At 42.6% G+C, this 26845-nt stretch overlaps 1 protein-coding gene across 5 annotated transcripts in view; it reads left to right on the forward strand.

Annotated features, from left to right (window-relative positions):
* The window catches only part of RSPRY1 (ring finger and SPRY domain containing 1), a 117444-nt gene that overhangs the window by 62783 nt on the left and 27816 nt on the right, over positions 1-26845 (forward strand). For all 5 annotated transcript variants that reach the window (XR_015049107.1, XM_085845388.1, XM_085845386.1 and 2 more), the window contains 4 exons: positions 3981-4039; positions 13168-13234; positions 20129-20260; positions 24393-24508. Coding sequence is in view for 4 of the 5 variants with exons in the window: in XM_085845388.1 (XP_085701514.1) it covers positions 3981-4039; positions 13168-13234; positions 20129-20260; positions 24393-24508 (374 nt within the window). In the remaining variant the exon portion in view is untranslated. The remainder of the gene's footprint in view (positions 1-3980; positions 4040-13167; positions 13235-20128; positions 20261-24392; positions 24509-26845) is intronic.

A 26845-nucleotide genomic window follows, 5' to 3' on the forward strand; every position in this document is an offset into this window, starting at 1 on the left:
TCGGTGAGAGATTCATGCTCACATGCAACCAAGTCATGACTCCAAATGCTTCCTGTGTTAAGCTATGATGATATTGTGTTGATATTGGGTGATTGTTAGGCATATTTGCTTGATTATTATTATTTCGTATGCAGCCGTTGGCTACTGGTTGCTTCATTGTTGGGAGCATGGCTGTGCCGCTGATTCAGTCCCCTCTGTTTCCAGTAAGCTGTTACTAATTTTGCTGACCATGGAAGAATGACAAGCAGAGTCAACCCACCTGTTTTAACAACACCGCAGGGGCTCAAACTGAACGCCCTAAGAACTTAAGCCATCCACCTATAACCGTTAAGCTAACACCAGGCTATTTGCATGGTAGTGCAGCAGAAATTGTGCAATAGTAATGGAAGTGTGGAAACGATCATTCATTAAAGTTGTGGACATGGGGGGAGTTTGATATTAACCATTTCATTAGGAGTTTCATTCACAAGCCTTACTCTCCATACAACATTAGTGGCCATGAAATGTTTGAAGACTGAAAGTGTGTCCATTGTCCTATAATATTTCACTTGGCTTCTTGTCAAATCACGAATGATGGTGCAAAGTGCCAAAGGACACTGCGGGACGAATTTCGGAAAGGTTTGTAGCGAGCGTCTTGCTAACACATGCCTAGCCATTAAATGCTGATAAAAAGCATCATTGTACATGCACAGCTAATCACAAGTCTAAATAGCAATTTACAAGGGGAGATAAACAGCCATTTAGTTGTGTGTCTAAACAGCAGATTCACCTGTAAAACACCACACATATTTCCAACATCCAATTGAAATTTTGCTTTCTGCACCCACCTTACCCTGTTTCACACAGCTGCTCCAAGACTGTGTCCTTTTCTCCTGACAAGGTGGAGAGTTTGCTGTCAAATCTCGACTGATTCTGCAACAGTTCCAGACAGCATCAACCCACGTGTCTTAAAACCTGCTCTGTGCTCTTGTTCACCCTCTCTCTGTTCTATACACCCTCCTATTTGCTCAAGGTCATCTGCCATCTGCTTGGAAATCAGCAAACATTACTGCTCTGCAATAAAACGGTGCAAAAACAGATCCCTTCAACTATAGATCAATCAGCCTGCTCCCAATCAGCAAGGTTATGGAATTAATCATTGCTTCTGACATGAAATCCTTCCTCTTCATCAATGGCTTGATTTCCAATCATCAATTTGGATTTAGACCATGTCGCTCTACCCTGGACATGCTGCTTCTGCTTTCCCAATAATGGATGGAGGTCCTCATTGCCAGACGTGAGATCAGTGCCATCTCCTGAGACATATTGCAAGCTTTTGATACAGTCTGGCACCCCGCTCTGGTCACCAAACTCTCTTCTTGTTAGTCTCCTGTCACAGTCAATGCCTGGCTCTTAATGGAATTCTCTTATCTCTTCCTATCCAGGCTGGAGTTCCTCAAGACAGTGTTCTGGGCCCTGTGCTTTTTCTAATCTTCATCAATGATCTCTCCTACTCAAAAATCCTCTCTGCATTTTTTGCTGACAATTCCACCCTCTGCCGTACCATCTCTCATCCCTCAGATCAGCAGTCAGCGGCCTCTTCGCTCTCTGCAGACCTGGATAAAATCACAAGCTGGTGGAACACTTGGAAGATGCCTTTCAATCCTGACACATCTCTCACTCTCACTATATCTCTCCGAAAGGCCCATCTGGAACCCCCCCTAACCCCTCCCCCCCCCCGCTCCTCATCTATTTTCTCAACAATCCTCTTGAAGAAATTCTCTCTCAAGCTTTTGGGTCTCACTGTCTGCCATAATTTTTCCTGGGAAAGCCACATTTCCAAGCTGGTCTCTGAAGCCAGTCACCGACAAGGGCATCCTCTGTCATGCAAAGTTCTTCTTTGGCACACCTGAGCTCTTAACCACATACAAAGCTTTCATCTGCAGCTCGGTGGAGTACTGCTCTCCCATCCTGGCTAGTGCTCCTGCCTCACACCTAGCTCGGCTTCACGCTCTGGAAACCAAGGCATTTAGGATCATTGGTATCTCCTGCAATGGTGCTGAGGCTTTGGGTCTTTCACTTTCTCTTCACAGGCAGGTCGGTGGTCTTTCTGTCTTCTACTGACTCCTCTCTGGCTTTGCACCCCCTGGTGTCTGGGCTCTGTCCCCTTAATATTTCTGCAGGGTGCTCAAGGTCTGCCAGCATCCCTCTTCTGGTGAAACTGCCAAAATCAAGAATCACTGCTTATCTTCACTTTTTCATTCCTCTCTCCCCCCCCCCCCACACATATGGAACAAACTCTCACACTCTCTTCGATCCTACTCTTCCCTCCATGTCTTCAAAACAGCTGTTCACCACTATCTCATATCTTCCCCCATCCAAAACCATGATCTTTTTTACCCCATTAACCCACCCCAAACCCACCTCCTTCATATTCCCTGTTTCCTTCCTGAAAGTTCCTGTATTGTCCATCTTGTTTACCCCTTGTACCCCACCCCATCCCTCTCTCTTCCACAAATCTCCTGATGGCCATGTTCCCTACTGTTGTGTTTCGCTCTCTCTCGCTCCCTCTTGTCTCCTGCTCTCTTTATTGTATGTTCTGTGTGTTAGCTCTTATACGAGACTCAATGAAGTACATTAAAAAAAATTGATGCACTTGCATAGAATCACAGCACCACGGACAATTGTTGGAGGGAATTTAGCACATTGCTCATCATCGTAGGTTGATCCAAGTCATCTTGCACTAGATTCAGTAGCCAACGAAATGATTCCTCCGAGAGTCTGTAACACCACCCAAATTTGATATTGTCATATCTCTCCAGAGGTTTCCATCGATCCTCGGAGATTCTCAATGCACGTCAGTCAACTGCCCTATTCCTATGCTCTTCTTGAGTAAATTCAAGCACTCGTAACACATCCATATTCACCGTCCCACGTAAACTACTAATTATAAGCCATGCAATTCTTATACGTCCCTTTTGTACGGTTCTCTGTAGAGTACTGTTATTTTAACTAACTATAGTTTTAATTCTAGTACTGAGGAGTAATTTTTGAGAGTACTGTAATTTGAACTGCAATCACTTCAGTTACCAGCAATCCTTACTGCAGTACATAAAGCCGAACAGCATAACCTATGATCCTAAAGTTAACTTGTACTCTCATATACTTCCTGGAAGTTCAACTGCAGTTCTAAGTATACCCTTTTTTGCCTAATTCCTGCTTCAAGGCCTTAAACACTCTCTTCTTTAAACATGCCCTCACCGGCATGTAGAAGTTTATTTGGTATTTAAACTCTTGTGATAAGGTTTTCATTACCATTAGATAATCACTTTAGCGATTCTACACGCGTCTAACTCTTAAACGCCTTTCATAAATTTGGCCCCAAATGTCTACTCGGCTGCTCAAATGACCCTTACCATCAACCAATATGGTCTGATTCACCAACAAATGTAATCCTTCAAATCTTGATTACGACGTTATTAATGGAATGAAGGCCCCGGTGATCGTCTCGGGATACTTACGATACCACTTTCCATAACTTCAAGAGAATAGTTTCTTCATGGCCATCGACTATTCTTTTATCTGTTGGACAAACGTGGTGTCTGTATGCATGCACGTAATTTTAAATAATTTTGTTCGTCGTTTTGGCACACATTTTTGAGATGCATTGTGCTTAACCATCATCACTGTGATCCAGATATATCACCCTTTGCTTTACCATCGAAAGATGTCCTGAAATGGCTGCATATACCGGTGTCCCACACCCATGGAACAATACCATACTTGATTGAAGTATGAGAATGGTATACTTTGAAAAATTGTGCACATTTCATTCACTTAACCTTGACATTTTCTGAAACAAAAAGTACTGGATATCCTTGAACAAGTCGTGTTTTATTTTCTAATTTTTCAGAGAAACTCTTGAGTGTGAGAATTCATTCAATTGCTTATCTTAATAGCCACATGTTTGTGCTATGCTGTCCTTGATTTATCTTTCCTAGGTCCAGCAAGTGTAAGCTTGTTAACTCCTGGAACTCTGGATTATTTACTGGAAAGCCTGGTGAGTGAACATAAGATGGATTTGAGATGTTTGACATCATATTGTTTGGTGACGGCATATTGTATGGAGGACGCATGGCCTCTATAATGCTGACATTACAAAATCTCAAATTGCTGAAGTCGTGTTGAACTGCACAGAATTTCAAAATGACTGTATACTGTACTTATTTTTTTGTAGTACTGAATATTTCATAAACCTGGAGCCATGTTCATCTTTCTGTCCATTGATTCTTATTTGCATTTTATAACTCTAAAATAAGAGTGGTATTTTCACCTAAAGGCCCTGTCACACCTTGACGTTTTAGCCAGCGTATGGCAAGGTCTCAAAATGTATGTAAAACGCTGGCGTACGCTGAGCAATTGATGTTTCTTTTTTTAAGTTTTTGGCGTATAATAACGTGTTGGACGTATTCATAACGTATTAGTAACGTACACAGAACGTTTTAATCACAGATAGATAACTTGTACCAACGAATGCTGAGTGTGTTGTCGGTGTTCACAACCTATGCCCAACGATAGTCTAACTTATGCATAGCGCGGCAGCGTATCGCCGACGATCACGTGGCATAGGCTATTCATAGGCTGCGGCTTGACGATTCAAATCATAACCGCACTAGACATCGAAGTGTGAAGCCACTGTCACACCTTGACGTTTTAGCCAGCATATGCTGACGTATGAAAAATTTGCCGAACCAAGCTGGCACACGTTGAATACGTTATGGGTAAGTTTTGTATACGTTAAGAGCACGCTGGCATACGTCGTAGTACGCTGGCATACGTCGAGAAATTTTCAGCATGTTGAAAATTTCTCGACATATGATGCACATTCCGCATACACTGGCATAAGTTGTAGGCACGCTACGCGATCGTTGACACACGCCGACATACGTTACTCGTACGTTACTCATAAGTCAAAACACGTCAATGTAATAGTTAGCGTCAGTGTTCCAGACTCCCTGTTTTGTTTTTTTTTTTCTTCGGTATGACGGTGATGTTGACACTTCGATTTCTAGTGCGGTTATGATTTAAATCGTTGAGCAGCAGCCTATTTATTATATTATAACCGCACTAGAAATCGAAGTGTTAACATCACCGTCATACCGAAGACAAAAAAAAAAAAACCATGGAGTCTGGAACACTGACGCGAACCATTACATTGATGTGTTTCGACTTATGAGTAACGTGTGTCAACGATCGCGTAACGTGCCTACAACACGTTACTCGTAGGTTAGAAATACGTTTCGGGAACGCTAAACATTACCTCGACGTGTTTCGATTTATGAGTAACTTACGAGTAACGTGTGTCAACGATCGTGTAACGTGCCTACAACTTATGGCCAGCTTATGCAGAATGTGTGAGTCATACGCTGGCATACGTCGAAAAATTTCAAGCATGGAAAATTTGTCTAACACCTCGGCGTACTACGACGTATGCCAGCGTGCTCTTAACGTATACAAACTTGCCCATAACGTATTCCACGTGTGCCAGCGTTTTAGCCAAATTTTGCGTACGTCAGCCATATGCAGGCTAAATCGTCAAGGTGTGACAGCGCCTTAACTTGGAAACAAACTTCACAGTCTCAATTTTGTTAGAGCCACCCCAAAACTGATATTCCTGAAGGTCATTGTAGCTCAACATCAATAAATAATTTTTGCTGATGTTAATTTCCCTAATTTGGGATGTTGACCCATGTTTGTGGATAGTTTGCTCTGTGGACAATACTAAAGTGCTATGAAGTCTTGTTTTTTAGTGTTTTTTTACAAAATTGCATTTCAAAGGGCCAATGTGTGGTCAGGAAGTTGACGGTGATGAAAAAGATTACAACTAACAGCCTTTGTCTGTTACATAAACAACAAGGAGCTGATGCTCTAGGTCCCCCACCTTTTGTGTGGTATGAGGAATAGATCTGTTTAATATGAAAGCAAAATCTTCAACGGTTTTTGAAATATCATGTACATAAACCAAGTTGCTGAGATGGTTGCCATGACAACACAATTCAGCTAATCACTGCTGTGATCTAATCAGGTTGAGATAATGTCACGAGAAACAGATATTTCTAAGAGGACACCTAAATGGTCAATGGTTTTTGACATATCGCATAAAAAAAGTACATGGACGGATGGTCGATCATCATTTTAATATCCCCCGTCTCTGACCTTGGTGGAGGGGTGGAGGGACAATAAGCATAGGTTGACAATAATAAAATGGTTGATTAACTTCCTTTTTGTTTTTTGTATACATAGTTTTAGCTCATGGAAGAGCTTGTACAAGTCGACTGAACAGATCAGGATGCAACAGGCCAAAAGGAACAGTAGAGAGAGGGGGAAACACCAACAGCAGACAGAGGCCAAGACAGGGGGAGGCAGACAAACAATGGGTGTAGGTAGGAATGTGGGGCAGGAGAGGATGCATGAGCTTGACAAGATGGATGCAGAAAAGAAATCTCAGGAGAGAAAACTGAAAATTTGGAAGGAGAAGGGATTGGGGTGGGGGTTAACGAGGGTAGAAAATATCATGGTTTTCAATTGGGGATGGTCTGAGATGGTAGTGAACAGCTGTCTTGAAGACCTGGAGGGAAAAATGAGATTGAGAAGGATGCAAAAGTTGATTCCACAGCCAGGGGAAAAAAGAAGAACAAATGAGTGTAGGTGAGCAGTGATCCTGGATTGAGGTAGTTTCACCAGAAGAGGGTTGTTGGTGGACTGTGTGAGCACTGCAGAAACTTTGGGGGTGGGGGAGGGTGACAAAGCATGGAAAGAGCAGAGGGTTCAAGACCAGGCGGTTGTGTTCGACATCGACCACCAACCTGTCTGCGATAGTGAGAGATAAGCCCATAGACTCGGCTTCAGCGTGAGAGAATCCAATGATCTTGAAGGCCTTGATTTCCACAGAATCAAGCTGAGTAAGTAGTAAGGCAGGGGAGCCACCCCAGAGGGGAGAGCACTACTGTATCAAGCTGTGGATGAAGGCCTTGTAGGTCGATAGGACTTCAGGTGTGCCAAGGAATGACTTTGTTTGACGGAGGATGCCCAATTGGCGACTGGCTTTGGAGGCGAACTTTTAAATGTTGTTTGCCCAAGAAAGATCCAGGACTTTGCTGATGATTGGAAGTAAGCTGATAGGTTTGTAGTTAAGGAGATCAGTTTCTGCACCTTTTTTATGTGGTGCAGTGATGTTGGCGGATTTCCAAGCAGATGGAAGTTGACCTCACGCAAGTGCAAGACCAACAGAGCAGGTTTTTCGGATACATGAGCTGATGCCGTTTGGTCGAGTAGCACAGTCAGAGTTGAGGGTTGAAAGAAACTTCTCCATCTTCCCAGGTGAAAAAGACAGCATCCAGGAGCAGTTGGGTATGACAGGTAAGGATGGGTACCATGAGTGAGGAGTTGAGGACACAAGATTTAGAAGCAAACACAAAATTGAGCCATTCAGCCTTCTCATGAGTGGGATCTGCTGTGGTTCCATTTGAAGGGAGGGAAGGGATGGAAGGGGAGCATACTCCAGAGACAGACTTAGCAAAGTGCCATCAGGTTTTAGAGTAGGGAGACAAGTTTGAAAGTTCATTATTGAGGTTGGACAGATGTTGTCATCTTCTGGCTCTCCTGAGACTGGAAACGCACTTGTTGCAGACTTTTTGGAAAGCATTGAGATTGCTTTCGGTTGGATTTGCCTTGCAGGAAGAGAAGTCAAGTTGTTTCGGAGCAACTGCCTCACCACAGGATTCAGTGTACAATGGACTGGAAGAAGGGTAGGATAGTTGAGTGTGTGTGTGTGTGTGTGTGTGTGTGTGTGTGTGTGTGTGTGTGTGTGTGTGTGTGTGTGTGTGTGTGTGTGTGTGTGTGTGTGTGTGTGTGTGTGTGTGTGTGTGCGTCAGACAGACAGACAGACAGACAGACACAAAAAAAACAAAAAAAAAACAAACAGGTTTCTGTGGATGAATTTTCAGGCTGAGGTAACATTCAGAACAGTAGATATGGAAGGAGGAGATTGGGACCACACTCTGTGCAGAGCGTTGGTGCTGCTTAAGCAGTCTCCTTGACTATTCGGCACAATCCTGGACGGGTCGCCACTCCGACACAGTATACCAGCATATTGGCACTCATTTTGCCGACCTCGGAAGGATGACAGGTCGAGTTAACCCCACCTGGTATTAATTCTACAGCTGAGCAGGATTTGAACTCAGGACCATTGAATCCAAAGCCCACCACCCAAACCATTAAGCCAACACCAGGCATAGATATTGAAGAGCAGTCCTGAAGAAAGATGACTGCTTGCAGTTCTTGCCAATCTGCTTGAGTGAAATGCCAGACTTGCTGGCATTGAAACTTCTCTGAGAATAGCAAGAGAGATGGCGACTTTCACAAGCATATGATCAGATGAACCAATTTCAGCAAAGGATGAGCAGGAGACATTTATGGTAATATCACATCGGTATAGACAGTAACCGAGGAGATACACTAAGGGGTCAGGGATATCCTGTGGGAGGAAGAATTTTGTTCAACAGATGAGGTCTAGTTTATCTGCAGCGGCCTGGATCGAGAGATCTCTCAGGTTGGAGCGCATACCTCGTATGTTTTAAGTCCACACAATTAACTCGATTATTAACCGACCAATTTGTGGTGATGAACTCGATGAGTGAACGAAAATGGACAAACCCTTATGAGCTACCATGTCACTGGGCTTCAAAACTTGTGTGTGTGTGTGTGTGTGTGTGTGTGTGTGTGTGTGTGTGTGTGTGTGTGTGTGTGTGTGTGTGTGTGTGTGTGTGTGTGTGTGTGTGTGTGTGTGTGTGTGTGTGTGTGTGTGTGTGTGTGTGTGTGTGTGTGTGTGTTTCCTCCATAACTCCAACACCATAAAACTTGGCAGCTTGAAACTTTACATGCATACTAAGAAAACTAAAGGAAGTGCAAGAGTGAAAATTGAGTGTTTGGGTTAATTAAAACACCCATTTTGAAGATAATTAACGCCATATTTAATTATATCCTTCATCAGGCGATCCTTGGCCACTTCGCTCTCTGGGGTCTCAAGGCGTTTCCTGGGTAACCTCGCTGCGGTTTGAAGCCGCCAGGTTTTGTGGCCTGCTCAACCATGCCTTGACTTGAAACAGGCCGCAACGATTTCTTAACGATAAAGTTTTCTTTTCACTTTCTTCACTCATCTTATCGAATGCCTGTTCATCATAGCTACAAATCGCTGTTTACATCGCTTTTGTAAGTGCTACAGTTTTCAAATTAGGAGCTTGGCGCGATTTAATGATTTTCCACAATGTACTCTCACGGACAAATTAAAGTACATCATCGAAATATTATTTCAGTTTTGAGGATCATATATCGTCCGGACGAAGTAAGTTTTGAAATCTGTGAAATCTGATAATTTAAAGAAATAATGAGTCTTATAACTAAGCCAATATACCTATTTACTTTAAGCAAGCAAGGCTGCGTTCCCTCTTTCTCCATACATACACAAGAAAATGTGAAATTCCCAAAGAATTAAACTTAACTTTTTCTACTTTGGAGAATGATATTGAGTGAATAAAAAATTTGGGAACACACCAAAATTAACCAGCTTCATTGAGCTGTATGATTTATGCATTCACTGCGAGACCTCGCACCCTGTTCACCAGAGGGACTGCCTATCCATAGTGTCTGCCAGATCTGTGTCTAGATTTTTGGAGATTTTGTGAGGTTCTCTATAGGGAGTGAACGCAAATCTGGTGAAAAACGGACTTTTTAAAAGTTATAACGTTTGCACAGACCCTGAACCGATGGACCATGTGACACATGCACAGATGAGCAGGCAACAGCATAAGCCACTTGGCGAGCACCATTGTCGATAGCGGTACCACGTTACATCATTCTGAGCGAATCGTTCACTCACTGCGGACGCTTTTGCCATGCCACGTTACCTTGAGCGAGTGCTTCGTGCTCCGTCACCCTGAGCGAGTGCTTCGTGCTCCGTCACCCTGAGCGAGTGCCCGTCACACGCAGCTGTTTATAAAGACTATTGTTTGGAACATATCCCTAAAAAACTATATAAATGTAATGTCGTTTTTAGGTGAAAGCTACTCGGGGTTTCTGGGTTGTATACAGTAAGTACTGTAGTTGGTAATCACACTGACTCCAACCTGCCGATTCCTGAAAGAGTGTGTGTGTTTTTGTTCATAAAGCGTAACATTCTCTCTGTTAACTCCCTTACCCCCACCCATTCGCTCACGCTCTCTCTGTTTCTCTCTGTCTCTCTGTCTCTCTGTCCCATCCTTGCTCTACCCCCTCCCAATGCAGTGCAGCACCCTCCTACCACATCTCTCTCTCTGTCTCTGTCTGTCTCTGTCTCCGGACATATCCGGATGATGGTTATGTCTGGACGGTGTTTGTCTCTGGACGTGTCCTCTCACCTAACACTGTCTTCCTTTCCCCCACCCCTCCTCGCTTCCCCTCCACCTCTTCACTCTCTCTCTCTCCCCCACCCCTCTCTCCCTCTTCCCCTGTTTTTTTTTTCCCTCCTCTTTTAGTATTACCGTCACCGAAGCGACGGGTGGTATTTGCTCGTATTTATTAAATGCTTATATCACTGTAATTTGAAGATTACTAAACCATTTTCCTGCCATTTCAGTGACCCTCTTGATCTGATAGATTTCCAAAAAATTCCATATTGTCTTGCACCCTTCACCTCTCACCTACTCCCCCCCCTCACCTTTTTCCCCACCTAAAATTATTTATATTTTTAATGGGTTGTTTCAGTGAAAATAACAAAGTGTTCTCCCCTCCCCCACCACCCATTCTGAAACCAAGGCTCATGAAGATTTGAGTCGTAAATGGCAAACTTAGAAACACTTAAAAATGAAATTGTGTACTGGTACAGGCATTGAGACTCGTAGCAGAGTAGAATAACAAGGGACAAAGGGTCAACAGACGCAAAATGCGGGTGAAGTGAAAACACTCGTACGAGAACATACAGGTGCATCATAGCACAAAAGGAGTAATTCCATGTGAAGGGCGTCCCGTCTGCTGGCATTTGTTGGTGGACATTAAAGCTTCCTTGGTGTCCTTTGCGAAGAGTTGGTGAACTTTTGCCGACACCATGACCAAATTACTAATTCCTGCCCGAACCTACAGAGGGAATTGCATCAGCAGCACAGCACGCCCTCAGCCCATGATGCTTCCCCGCAGCCTTGCGCCGCAAACAACGGAAGAAGAGGAAGCCAGTGAAGTCTGGTTACAGGGTCTCAGCTGGTGGAGTAAAACTCAGTGGTAGAAATTGGAAAGACCATGAAGTGGAAGTGGACAGTGGATGTGAAATTCTGGAGGGAAGGGCTTGAGATGACACACCGTGAAGGACAATTCCACAGACGACACAAGAGGGCGGGTTATTGAATGGAGATGACCATTGTATTTCGACTTGGGAAGAGAAACAAGGACAGGATTTGTTGTAGACTGCTTATGACCTGGAGGGCAGGGGTTGTGCATACGTGAGAAAGTATACCATGAGGACCAAGAGCATAATAGAGCCAGTGAAAAAAAAAATTGCAAGGTCACTACCTACCTTCAGTGAACAAGAAACTTGTATCGACAGTGGGAGGTCCATTTCCTCTTGGGGGGTGATGCAGACCTCTGGTAGCTTGTACATGTTGCTGCGTTTGAGCTTGGGGAGTGACTGCTGAAATCTATCTGGGTTCTTCCTGACATCTTTATTCCTTTCACATTTCTTTAAAAAAAAAATTCACAATTCTCTTTATTCATTCTAATTCTTGCTTTTTCTTCTCTTTTATCTTTTCCTCTCTTTCTTCATCTGTCTTTCTAAGGAGTAGTGAATTCTTGCATAAATTTTTTCTGTAAGGCTCGCTTGGCTGTGTATGGATGGGTTTGAGGGAAGTGGAGTAGCGGCTGAAACCCGAATCCAATCCTGGTTCCTCATGATTACTCCATCTTCGCTCTTTACTTCTTTGGGTTCCTTCTTGGTCTTCCTTTTCAATAGGCAATGTGGAAAGCTTGTAGGCCCTGTCTGCCAGTGTTACTTTGTGGATGTTAAAGACCCTATGGTGTCCTTCACGAAGAATAGGTGTTATTGCTGGCACCCTAAAAAACAATTCCTACAGGGGGCATTGTATAAGCAGCACAGCTGCGACTACCTCCCCCCCGCCCCACCTCCTCTGCTCCCCTCCCTCCTCAGCAAAATTGATGGTTACAAGCTCAAGTACAAGTAATGGGCAGAAGGGAAATGGAAGACTATGGGGAACAAAAAACACCAAAGGTGAAATTGCAATGGAACAAAAAAAAAAAAACCAGAAAGGTGATTGGGGGTAGAGCAGAGAAAACACAATAACCTGGAAAGATTTTGGCTTTGGGAGGGTTAATGAGAGTATAAATCATTATGTGTATGGATGGGAGCTGACCTGAGGATGAGGTGAACAGACATTTTAATTCCTGGGGATAAGAATGAGATTGAACAGACTGTGGAAGTTGGTTCTACAGGTGGGAAAAGAAGAATAAATAAGTGGAGCTGACCAGTAGGCCTATAATTTGGAAGTTTCACCAGAAGCGGGTTGCAGGCAGACTGCATGTGCTCTGTGGAGGACAGAGAAAGGAAAGGACAGAGTGCAAAACCAAAAAGGAGACTAGAGGACAAAGAAGTCACCAATCTGTCTGTGATGTGGGAGCACCAGGCCCAGCAGAGGTTCTGCTTAATCTTGGGAAGATTCCCATAATTTTGAGGGCATTGGTCTCATGGCATTAGGACATTATGTACTATGTGAGGGCAGAGATGCCAGTCCAAGTGGGTGAGCAGTACTCAGAGCTGTGGATGATGGCCTTGGAGGTTTAGACGTTCAGATTTGCCCCAAAAAGTCTATTGTTTGCTAATGTCGTTGTAATTCATGACAAAATAATCTGCATGGTGTCGAACAAATGTCATTATCCTCCGTGACATTTATGTACAAACTCCACTCTTGGTCATGTATTACGATCAATGTATTGAAGGGATAAAAATGTTTTTTATGAATTTAAAATAAATTGGCAACGGAGGGAAGTGTAAGAAAGAATAGTGTAGTCTTGGGAGAGGAGAGTTGTTAATTTTGATATCTTTTTTTTTTATCAACCTTTCATCTTGTGACTGTACTTTCACCCACCCAGAGCATCCAGTCACATCCTGCGGTCATGCTATTTTCCCTCATCGCCCTGGAAAAGTTTGCACAAACCAGTAAGTGCCTTGAACTCCAATTAATTGATAGTCAAATGCATACAAAAGGCAAATATAATTGATTATTCTATTTACAATCATAATAATTATTTCAAGACTCCCAACTTGGAATTTTACATGCTTGTTCGATGTTGAGATTCAGCCAGTATTCAAGGTTAATTAAGCATTTTCATGATTGTAACACAAGTGCTTATTATTGTTATTATTGCCTCTGCCACCAAAGGTGGATGGAGGTTATGTTTTCACCCCTGTCTGTCTGTTTATTCGTTTGTGAACAAAATATTTCAGAAAGTTGTGGATGGATTCAGATGAAATTTGGTGGATGAGTTGGTTAGGTGACAAGAACGAGCTGATTAAATTTTAGTTCAGGTCCAAAATCCAGATTCGGCCTATCAGTGGGATACAAAACTTAAACTAATCAGCCTGTTGGAGGTATGGACTCTCCCGAGTGCCCTTCTAATTGTTAACCTCCGCCATCGAAGATGGACGGAGGTTATTGTTTTCACCCCTGTGTCTTTGTTTGTTTTTTTGTTTGTGAACAGTATTACGGAAAAACTCCTTGATGGATTTCCACGAAACTTGGTGGGGGGATAAGGTATGGTTCAAGGATCATGCCATTAGATTTTGGACTTGGTCCAAAGTTCAATATGGCCGCTATGGTGGCCATTTTGAAAAAATATTTGAATTTTTATTTTTGCATTTCTACATGTTTTAAGTGATTTCCAACCCCCCCCCCAAAAAAAAATTGTTAAAGAAAAAAAACTAAATTTTGCAACTTTTTTTTCAAAAAAATTTCGATTTTTTTTTTTTGGGCATTTCTGCATGCACATCGATCTAGTTGAGTTTATTCAATCGTGGTTCAGTAGAGTGTGATCCGTTTTGGCCATTTTGAAAAAAATTTTTTTTTTTTGCATTTCTACATGGTTTAAGTGATTTACAACCCCCAAAAAATTAAAAATTTAGAGAAAAAAAAGAAAAAAAACTTCGAAAATTCAGCAATTTTTTTTTCAACCAAATTTCGATTTTTTTTTTTTTTGCATTTCTACATGTTATAAGTGATTTCCAACAAAAAACATGCCAAAATTATAATTGCGGCTGATTTTGGAACTTCAGGTGGATATACCCACGTAAAATCAATTTCTGTCTCAAGGAATCGAGTTATGACGAATGAATTGAGTATGTAAAAGTTAAAAGTAAAAGGGAAAGTTGCAAACTATAACTCTGTGAGCACTGTTGACGTCAAATTGAATGAATAGGATATCAGGTTCACTTGAGTGACCAAGCAGTATTGCAGCAATGCCAACCCTCCCGATTTCATCGGGAGGCTTCCGAAAATTCACCCAAACTCCCGCCCTTACGATCACTATCCTTATCCTCCCGAAATTTTGATATTTTTGCACTGTTCACTAATCAGAATGTACTAGTATGAGAATTGAATGAAAAGCATCGTCTGCTACGTATAGCATGTGGTAACTCCATAACGTTCGCTGCTACCAAATTGTACGTAAAAAATTGCAAATTCAAATGAGGAGCAGCGAAACATTGGGTCTGGATCTCGCTTATGCGATCATGCACTGAGATTTAGTGCATGCGGTATGTGTGCAATACAGTGCATGCGGTATGTATGCACAGTGTATATGCATGCGATACGCTCACTGCATGCAGCTGGGTCCCGTACCAGCCCGGCGGTCGCGACCACCGTGCGGTATTTAACAGCCGCTAGAGTTCTACGAGTCGCGCTGCAGCTGTGGAACATCGACTTCGAAGTTACCGATGCTTCAAGCCCCTCGATGTTGATTACGAAATGGCAGAAAAGAAGCTTACGAAGACCAAGAAATGGTCTCAGAAGTACAAGACCGAATACAGTCTCCAATACCCGTGTATTTGAAAGTCTGAAAGAGGAATTCATCATGCGTATTGTACAGTATGCAGCGTTGATATTTCAGTTGAGCACGGAGGTCGCGATGATATTCGGAAGCACGTTGGAAGCAAACGGCACACAGACATTGCAAAGGAGAGATCTTCGAGCACGAGTACCGGTACACTTCTGAATTATTTCACCAAACAAGGGACAAGCGTGGAAGAGGATGTTACCCGAGCGGAACTTCTCTTTAGTGGATTTATTGTGGAACATAACTTGCCCATATCAGTCTCAGATCATGCTGGACCTCTATTTCAAAAGATATTTCCAGATTCAAAAGTTGCTTCAAAGTATGGATGTGCAAGAACAAAAACTTCAGCAATAATTGGTGAGTTGTCAAATGTTACTGCTTCATCTATTGCCGATATTGCTCGACTAGCTCCATTTAGCCTAGCTACAGATGGTAGCAATGACAGTGGTGAGGCCCAGCTATATCCTGTCCTGATTTCGTACTATGACAACAGTGCTGGGATTGTGAAGCAAGGTTTGCTAAGTTTGCCTGCGTGCAAACAAGATTCCACTGGAGAAAACATTTTCAAACTGCTTGATCATGAGTTCAGTGACAGGAAAATTCCGTGGGGAAATTGTGTTTCCTTTTGTGCTGATAATGCCTCTGTCATGGTGGGCAAGCACAAAGGAGTCGCTGCTTATATCCACAAACAAAATCCAGAGTGCTACATCATGGGATGCCCTTGCCATATGATGCACAATACGGCCAAGAAGGCGGCTCAGGCCTTACCCATTGAATTAGATGACTTTCTCATCGATATTTACTACTACTTGGACAAAAATAGTAAACGCGTCAAAGGAGTGAAAGCACTGCAAGAACTCTGTGATGCCCCGACACACAAGATTCTGAAGCATGTCGCAACAAGGTGGCTGTCCCTTGGTCAGTGCCTAGACAGGCTGATTGAACAGTGGGAGCCACTTCGCCTCTTCTTCAAAGAAGAAGTACGAAGAAAAATGCAACCAACTGTAGCCAAGACTCTAACAACGAGCAAGAAGGACGGCACTGTATCTACTGCCAGTACTGGCACTGCAGGATCAAGCACGAGTGGAGCAGCATTCACCACTACCACTGCAGTATCTGCTGCGAAGAAGACAGCAGGGACAGCACCAAAACCAATGCTGAGAGCAGGTAGCATCACCGGCCCTTCATCACGTTCATCTACAAAGCAGATCCCTTCAGAGTCGAGAAAGACTGTGATAGTCCCATCTACAGGCAAAGAAGGACCCAAGTTAAGTTCTGCTTTTGCCAAATCACTTGATAGAAGCTCAGCAAAACCTTCGAATCAGAGGTCTTCTTCCTTGGCTGCACCTACCTCAAGCTCTCTCCTCAAACGTAAAATTGGATCTGGTACTACGAGTCTGACCTCTTCTGCTGGCAGTAAACGCAAGTGTGATCACCCTGCGGCTAAGTGTACTACGAGTTCTACAACTAAAAGCGCATCTTCATCAAACACTGTGCAGGAATCTAGAGAAAAACGTGTCAACAGGATGTTCTTGTCTCCACAAACAAAACTCTATTGTTTCTTCCTTCGATATGCTAACAAGCTTTTTGAGAAGGGGAATCTTCTGCTCCAAAGAGACGAACCCTGTATTCATCTCCTGCACGGAGAATTGAATGGTCTTCTGAAAGATATCTTCGTACGGTTTTTGAAACCATCGGTGTCATCGGTTGCTCTGGTAAATGTACCCTTCTCTGACAGAAATCATCAGAAGAATGATGAGGACCTCATGATTGGGAACGATGCCAAACTGTATATAAGGGAACAAAGGAGTCTCAAGAAATCCACCTTCACTCTGAGTGAGTCAGACATCCAAGGTTTCTTCAGTGCAGTTCGCTCATATTATGTGAAAGCCTGCAATTACATCTTCAAAACCTGGCCGCGAGATGATGAATTAGCCAAGCATGCTCAGGTGCTGGATGTTAAGCTACACCAAGAAGTGGGGTTTGACTGTGTGGAGTTTTTCATCAAGAAATTCCCCTGTCTGTTCAGTGGCGGTGATAGTGACATAGACAGTCTTGAGAGTGAATTCGCTCACTACCAGGCAGACGCCTCCATAGCTACAATTGCTACTGAGACAGTGAGAGTGGATGAGCAGTGGCATCGGATTTCACAGCTCACAGATCCCTGCACTGGTGCCAAGAAGTATCCTAATTTGAGCAAAGTGATGAAGGGAATCTTGGTCATTCCTCATTCGAACGCATCATGTGAGCGGGCACTCAGTCTTGTACGGAAGAATCATACTGAATTTCGTCCCAATTTGAGTGTCAAAACCCTGGAAGCTCTCTTAATTGAAAAACTAGCTCATAGCACCCCTTGCTACCAGAGAGAATACAGCAAAGACATAATCAGAAGGGCTAAAAGAGCCACACAGCTGTCACTCAGCAAAGCTGCCATGGAAAAAGCAAGCAGCAGTAGTACCAGCCAGTAAGGTAAGAAAAATATTGCTTCTTTTGTGCTTTTTGTTAATCTTTGATTGTCCCCTAACTTACTAATATTAACATACATGTAACATTAAAAAGTGCACAATTTTCCCCTTTTTTTGTTCAAAAAGTGGGAATTCTTAACATGTTAAATGCTCCAAAATAGGGCTCAGAGGGCATTAGAGAGCATCTAGAACCCCAGAGCTTCCAGGGCCCTAAGGCGGGCCCTGGACCCCGCCGCGAGGGTCGAGCGCTCCGCGCTCGAGATGTGCGCTTCGCGCACATTATTTGGTGTCGGTTGCAAATCCTCCCTAATTCTGATTTCCAAAAGTTGGCATCTCTATTGGCGGCGGAGGTTTTGCACTCTACCGAGTGCTCCCCCTATAGTTGTTATTGTTACTGTACTAGCCATGTCTACCTGTCACTTCGCTGATAGGTTTCAACAAAAGACAGCATGTTGTACTTCACAAACATATTGCATATCAATCTATGTGCCTCATTGAGGTTGTAAAACGGGGAAAAAGGATATTGTATAACCCGCAATCGTTGTTGTCTTGGCTGTGGTTGTTGCTGTTGTTTGTGTGCTCCTTCCATGTACCTTTTATATATTTTTTCTATTGCATCGAGAATTATTACCATGTATATTTTTGTGTATTCCTTTCATGTCCGTCACAGTTTATTCTAAAGGGTTTCTGCTGTCGTACCGTTGGAACGATGACATTAAAGCTCCAGGTCCTGCTTTTTTTCTCCAGAAAGACGGGATTTTAAAACGGGCATCTTTAAGATTTAATAGACAATTTTTAGTCCAAGTAAATTGATTCTTATCTTTCGAAGCAAGTCAATCGATTATCTTCTTTTTTGTTTTCCTTTTCATGGTCCAAGCTTGTGGAAGACCTAGGACACAGAACAGATCAGGACACAACATAACAAAGGGAACAGCAGGAGAAAGGGGAATCACCAACAGCAGGGCGTAGGGAGAAAGTAGACAGAGACGGACAAACAAGGGATGCAGGTAACGATGAGGGGTAGGGGAGAACTCAAGAGGTAGACAAGATGGGCACACAAGCAAAATTTTAGGATGGGTGGGGGTGGTTTATCAGGTGTAGAAAAGATCATGATTTTGAATGGGCGATGACTTGCGATGGTGATGAACAGCTGTCTTGAAGACCTGGAGGGAAGGATGAGATTGAAGAGGATGTGGAAGTTGGCTCCACAGGTAGGGGTGGGGGGGGGGAATAAATGAGTGGAGGTGAGCAGTAGTTCTGGTTTTAGCCAGTTTCTTTAGGAGGGGGTTGCTGGTGGACCACGTGTATCCTGCAGATACCTGGGGGGGGGGGGGAACATGGAGAGGGCAGAAGGTGAAAGACCAGTTATGAGGCAGAAGAAGACAGTGAGACCACCGACCTGTCTGCGATGGCGAAGTGATAGGCCCATAGACTCAGCTTCATCGCAAGAGATTCCAATGATATTGGAATCCTTGATTTCCATGGGGTCAAGCTGAGAAAGATGTGAGCCAGGGGAGCCAGCCCAGAGGGGACAGCAGTACTCCATCGAGCTGCAGATGAAGCCCTTGTAGGTGGATATGAGCTCAGGTATGCCAAGGAAGAACTTTGCATTATGAAGGATGTCCAGTAGCAAGCAAGTTTATCGATTATTCGCTTTCCAAGCTAGTAAATAGATTATTATCTTTCCAACCAAGTACATTGATTTATTAGCTTCCCAACCAAGTAAATCGATTATTAGCTTTCCAACATTACTATTTTAATTATTTTACAACAGCAGGGACCCTTTAGAATATAGCATTGTGGACACTCACAAGGACAGACGCTTCTCCGTTTAGTAATAAGAGATGATACAGATGGCTTTAATTAAAATTGGTTATTTGGTAAGTGTCATGAAAGGTCACCAAAGACTTTGTACATCTAGTGCAAGAATATTGGGAGGCATTGTTGTCTTTTTATGCTAATTATGAGGAAATTGGGAGACAAAGAGCAATCCAACACAAAATGGGATTTTGAATCTGATCCTGTAGCATCATGAGCTTGGTGTTCATATGCTACTGAAGCTTAAGCAACTAACATGACAACCTAAAACAGCCTTGCCCTTTCCACTGTCAGTTTGTATGCCCCTCAGCTATCTTTCAGCAATTCCATGAGCCATGACATCACTATGTTTTGCATAAAATGGGAAGCCGAGACTTCACCGATGATACTTGCTCAAAGAGCTGAATAAAGTTCTTTCAGTGAAAAGGTTTGATTGAATATGAAATGAATTGCCATTTCATTTTGTTCTGCTGAAGCATTTGAGTAGACCATCTTTACTCTGAAAATATTCCATCAGTGAAAATATTTTCACAGCCTGTGAGTTTCATCTTGCTAATGAATCTTGCTTGTTCTTCTCTTTTTTTTAATTTAAGCTGGTGTTGCCGTGACATTAAAAAAAAACTATATTTGGTACCAATATAAAAAGTTATTATTATTGACATGGTGAATGATGATATTAAATAATTTAATTTGTTGTATGTGACTTTTTGTTTGCAAAGGTGAAAACAAGCTCACCATCAGTCGATCACGAATTTGTGACCAACTCAAGCTTCTTGAATCATGGGCAAGCCATGGTGATTTCCTCAAACGACAAGTGGGCTTCTGTGCCCAGTGGTGTTTGGACAACTTGTGTAAGTTTTCCCACTTTAACCTACAGGCTACAAGGTAGTGGACAAAAAAACTGGAAACACCAATATAAAGTTACTTAATAGGGCTTTGGGCCACCACCACATGCGGCCAGAACGGCCTGTTTGTGCCACGGCAAAGAGTCCACCAGCGTCTGGAATTCTTCAGGAGGGATGCGGCACCATTCTTCCACGAGGTCAATCAACTCACACCTGTTTGATGGAGATGGAAAACGCTGTCTCAGGCGGCGTTCCAGAATATCCCATAAATGCTTGATTGTGTTCAGATCTGGTGACTGAGAAGGCCATGGCATATGGTGACATCAGTGCCATGTTCATCACACCATTGGGTGACCACACTCTTATGGTGAAAGACCCTTTTTGCAATAAAAAGGCTAAAAACATCTTTAGCTGCACATGCACTTCAACCCGAAGGCTGAAGTACGTGGTCACAACAAACACATACATCCCAACCCTGAAGGGCAAAAATGCATGGTCATACATGGATGACTCCTCGAAAGGAGCGACTCCCATCCTTCTCTTCGCCAGTACTTTGTGAATGAGGACATTGGGGAGGGGGGGGGGTTTCCTCTTGCAGTCATGTTAGCCATAATTATAGGCAACCAGTCCTGTGCAGCCATTGCTCGGTTTCCCTGATTTACCCAGGTGTTTCCATTTTTTTTTGTCCACTAACTTCCTGTACATTATTATCGCCTCATTGGCAAATATCTGCAGGCTGCACTTTTGTGTGTTTTTGTGCATGTGACCAGGTGTGGTTTGAAGTTGAACTGTTTTGGATGTTTGTGCCTTGGATACATAAATGTAAGATCAGCTGATCTTAGAAATCAATCCTGTAATGTCCTGCTATATCCTGCCACTTCACTCATTTTCAGCATTTACATTTGGTTTGTTCTGAATTGTGTTCATGCAAATTTTACACTGACTCGTGCAGTACTGCCTTTGCCCAGGGATAAATATCTACACTAGCAATGATTAGGCTTTAAAAAAAAACACACACACACACACACACCGCATTTGATTAACTATTTCCCAACTATCTTTGCAAATCAATCCTTTGGCAGATGGCAATGCCTGTAATGGGGCACAAAAAGCAGTGTGCATGCATTTACAGGTGGAGAAAAGATCAAACATCAAGACTCTTTAGCACGCATACATCCGCCAGGATGAACAGTTTGTTTTGTATCCCACTGAAAGACCGGATCTTTATCCGCACCTGAACCGAAATCTAATCACCTTGTTTTTGTCACCTACACAACTCATCCACCAAGTTTTGTCATCCATCCACAACTATTTGAAATATCGTGCTATATATCCTCGTCGCCCCATCTCTCAATGGTGAAGAATCACTTTGAAAATAAAAAAAAAATTCTCATTTCCCGATCAAGATCCGGATCAACACCAACATCAAATTCATTTGTCCTTGTCACACACTCATACCTGTCCACCAAGTTTACTCTGAATCGGTCCTTAATTTTTTGAGAGATCCTGCTCACAGACAGACAGATGGATGAAAAATCACTCATAGTAACTCGTGGTGAAAAGGAACGGCACTCAGTGGAGCCGCATACCTCCGCCAGGCTGAACATTTTACATTTTGTATCCCACTGATGGGTCAGATCTGAATCTGGACCTTAACCAAAATAGAATCGGCTTGTTCTTGTCACCTAACAAACTCATCCACCTCGTTTTGTCATAACTCTTCCACAACTTTTTGAGTCATCATGCTCTACATAGATTTTGGCCCCATCCCTCAATGGTGAAGAATCACTCAAAAAATTCTCACATCTGGATTCGGATATTCACCAAAATTAAATCAGTTCATCCTTGACGCACACCCAACCTGTCCACAACGTTTCATTCAAATCCATCCACAACTTTTTGAGATATCATGCGATATCGTTTTAACCCCATCTCTCAATGGTGAAGAATCACTTAAAAATTCAATAATGTTTGTATCCGGATTTGGATCTTCACTAAAATTGAATCATTTCGTCCTTGTCACGCACTCAACCTATCCACCAGGTTTCGTGTGAATTCATCCATAACCTTTTGAGATATTGTGCTGTATATCATTTTTGGCCCTATCTCTCGATGGTGAAGAATCACTAAAAATTCTCAGATCTGGATCCGGATTCAGATTTTCACCAAAATTTAGCGTTGCTGTCTGTGGCCGGTCACCTACATTCACAAAAAATTTCAAACCGATTGCTTGAAAACTTTGGCTAAATATAGTGTGACAAACAGATAATATAATCGTGACAGACCAACATATTTGGCAGGAATTTTTTTTTTCCACTAAGTAACAAATGGATGAAAACATAAACTGCATCCACTTTTGGTGACAGAGGTAACACCAACAATCCCAGGGCATAGCACCGGGAAATATCACTCACGGATGCTTCGCTTTAGTCCTTTGATTAAAGACAAGCACATGTTATTAATTTTAATATCATTTTTGTCAAAAATAGAATCAAATTATTTCACAGTGTCGGGCTATTAACCTCCCTCCTCCCTCCCCCACTTGACCACCCATCATACTTAACTGTTTCAGCGTTGGGTTGATTTTAACTGCACGTTCGTCTACTATGCCCAGGTCGATCTTACCTTGGTTGATATTTGTACGAATCGGTGTTCGAACACTTGAAGAATACATTTTTGAACTTTGACGAGATGTTCTAATTGTCGACCAACTTCTTGCTAAACACAAATTTTAGTTGTAATTTTGATCCTTTTGCTAAAAATATTCTGAAGTTGGAATATTTTTTTTTTAAAACCTGCCAATCGTTTTGTTTTTTATATTTTAGCAACAATGGCAAACACAAGTGGAAGAGAAAAGTATGAATAAATATCCCTCACCTCTCCCCTGCTGATGCAATCATAAAGTTGTCCCAGGCTTCATAATGTGGAATTTCATCGAGCTGCCTCTTATTGATCAAACACCTCCAAAATTTTTTTTTTTTAAAGTACCATTTGAGACTTTAGCTCAGGCATGCCAGATAGCAATCAAATACTGATGGAACTGATACACTATCTAAATCCAAATCTATGAATCTATGATTTACCAAACCAAAGTGCACATGAATGCTGTCGTGGGCCACGTGCGCCAACTTCACCTTTGGAACCTGTAATGTATAAAAGGTCACACTTTTGCCGATAGTTTGTTCAACCTGTTCTGAATCAAGATATCAGAATGGTCTCCAGGACGTATCTTGGGCATTCCACACCACAATCTGGCTGTTGCTTTGCTTGCCCAGCTCAAAGCTGGTGGCATACATGGCTGCCTTTATTCCTGTTTTTTTTTTTCATTTTCTCCATTTATACAATCAATGTGTTGGGATGCTCTCCTCTCCTCTCCTCTCTCTTAGTGGAGGCTGAAGTGTCCCAATGTAGTGTCTTGAGCCCAGTCTTGTTGCTCATATAAATAAACAACCTCTAATACCATACTCGGGGGGGGGGGGGGGGAGGGAACTCTGTAGTCTTATCTTTAGACAACTTGACAGTGTATTGCACAGTACACCATCCGACCGACTGACAGGCAGACAGTAGCTGAATTGCTCTCTTATCTGGAATTGATTAGATGCTGGTGTGATAAATGGAACACCACCTTTAATTCCAGCACATCTCATGCTCAACCTGTCACTCCAGATGAATCGTCAAATGAACCTACCTGTCTCTTTCCACTGGAATATCAAAGTGACATACCTCTTTCAACGACTCTAGACTGCAGTTGCTACTACTCAAACAGACCTTGTCAATATGAGGGCCACCCTAAACAATCATCGCAATGCTATTTGGAAGAGCAGAATTTGGTATTTGGTACTTAGAATATCTGGAATAAAGATAGTCATTATGGGTGAGTTAATTCCCCACTCATGTGTGCTTATTACATACATTTTGACCCAATTTATCAACAACAGCCCCTTGTGAATCTCTCAAGGTACATTTAGATTTCAGTTGAAATGCTATTCAAATTTTGTTCTCATTTCAGGGTCGCCTCATATTAATCAAACAAGAATATGCAAACACATTCCCCATGCTCTCTGATAAAACTTTGATGGTTCCCCCCCCCCATAAGCAAATACTAATCTGAAACTTTGTCCCATGTTTTACTCACCAGTTTTGAAACCTGGGCGGCAGCTCACATATGAGAAGGTGGACTTAAGTGTCGTGAATGCCATGTTGAACAGCAATGACGTGAGCGAGTATCTCAAGATCTCACCAGTTGGACTTGAGGCAAGTGAGGGCATTTCCAAGGCTCGCATCTCCGTCTTTGTGAGCTACTTGTGTTTGTGGGACTGGTATTTGAGGATTATTATGTGCCCCTGATTCTATAACTGTTCTCGGCTCCTCATGTTGATTTATTACCTCCGCCGCCGGAGGTGGACGGATTTTATGCTTTCACACCTGTCTGTCTGTCTTTCTGTGAGCAGGATATCTCAACTTGTGAATGGATTTGGATGAAATTTGGTGGACAGGTTGGGTGTGTGACAAGGACGACTTGGTTCGATTTTGATGAAGATCTGAATCCGGATACGACAATTTTTATTTTTTCAAGTGATTCTTTACCATTGAGAGATGGGGCTGAATCGATATATGAGGTGTGTTCAAAAAGTATCCAACCTTAATTTTTCGTGCGTAAACAAATGAAGCTCGGGAGGCGTGGTTTGGTGCATGTATGTAGGCGATCCTAATCCGTATGCGTGAATATTTTCCCGCCTGCAGAAGCTGTCAGTCGCCGACAGACCGCCGATGAGTGAGGAAGTGTAAGTGAGCGCCGTCAGATTTTCCTTTTTGACAAAATGACGGATAACTGTGGTCTCATCGCCAGTGATCACTGTGTTGAAGAAGTTGGGGTCGCTGTTCACAGTCTCCAGCATGTCCTGTGCGATCTCCAAACGGAGTTGCTTCTGCTCGATCGTTAGCAGCTTTGGCACAAACTTCGCTGAGATTCTCCTTCAGCCCAAATCCTCAGTCACAATGGAATGAACGGATCCAATGCTGACGCCCGCCTCGTCTGCAAGTTCTCTGATCGTGATTCGACGATCCTGCATCAGCAGGGTCCTCACTTGGTCAATGACTATCTCATTTCGGGATGTTGAGGGCCTACCAGAACGTGCTTCACTTTCCACTGATGTGCGACCATCTTTGAAGCGGTTGTACCACTCTTTTATCTGTGTGGTGCCCATTGCTTCATTCCCGAAGGCCTGTTGAATCTCGCGGATCGTTTCCACTTGGGAATCGCCAAGCTTTACACAAAATTTGATGCAGTAGCGTTGTTCAAGTTTTTCCGTCATTTTGTCAAAAACGAAAATCCGACGGCGCTCACTTACACTTCCTCACTCATCGGCGGTCTGTCGGCGACTGACAGCTTCTGCAGGCGGGAAAATATTCACGCATACGGATTAGGATCGCCTACATTCATGCACCAAACCACGCCTCCCTAGCTTCATTTGTTTATGCACGAAAAATTAAGGTTGGATACTTTTTGAACACACCTCATATAGCTCGATATCTCAAAAAGTTGGCGATGGATTCGGACGAAACTTTGTGGACACGTTGGGTGTGTAGTAAGGACGAATTGGTTCGATTTTGGTGAAGATTCGAATCCAAATCCGGATCTGGATATAATAATTATTTAATCTTTGAAGTGATTCTTCACCATTGAGAGATTGGGCCAAAAACGATATATAGCATGATATTTCAAAAATGTATTGGGCCCGATATATGTTCTCGTGGATCAGGAATTGCGTGGCAGAGGTATGCACTCGACCGACTGCCCTTCTAGTTTTTAGCTTGTGTCATGTTTAGTACACAGAAGATGAAGAAGTCCGTATACAAAGTGGATGCAGACAGGCGTTGCATTTTCAGATGCTTTCTAGTTTTTACTCGTCATTGGTTTGACTGGCTGTGCTTGTGTAATTGCTTTCCATCAGATTTAAATTTGGCAATTCTCTGCACATATATATATATATATATATATATATATATATATATATATATATATATATATATATATATATATATATATATATATATATATATATGAATACGGCTTAGCAGAGCTCCTCCAAATTTTGCAGACATACTCGGGATACCTATGGTTACATCATCACAGGAAACAACTCCCCTTCTTCCCTCCTCCCAGCGAGGGTGAGCAGGTGACTTGCAATTTTCACTCGTGCAAGTGGTTTTAATCACTGACCTCTGCCAGAGGAGAGGGGGTAATTTGGATGGGGAAACAACAACAGACATGGCAGAGTAAAAAGTGTTTCAATGGCACCATATTTCACTCTCGGAGTGAGTAGGCAGTACTAGTGCTTCAAATTTGTCATGTTTATTATTCACATTTTACCTATCACAACATTTTAAGGCCGACTTGCTCAAGTCTCATCCACCCTATCTCTCTGTACAAGGGTTCAGAAGTGTTTTTTTTATTATTTATTTATTTTATTTTTACACTTTGTGTGTTAAGCCTTGTTGGTTCTTAAGTAGAAATGCATTTTCCTGTGATAACACTTGCTTGTCTCTGCTTTAAACAGCCTTGACGTCAAGACCCTATTCATGTCCTCG

Source organism: Eptatretus burgeri, chromosome 11 (genome assembly GCF_056783735.1).
Source record: "Eptatretus burgeri isolate ZD-2024b chromosome 11, Ebu_testis_v1, whole genome shotgun sequence".
NCBI classification, from domain to species: domain Eukaryota; kingdom Metazoa; phylum Chordata; class Myxini; order Myxiniformes; family Myxinidae; genus Eptatretus; species Eptatretus burgeri.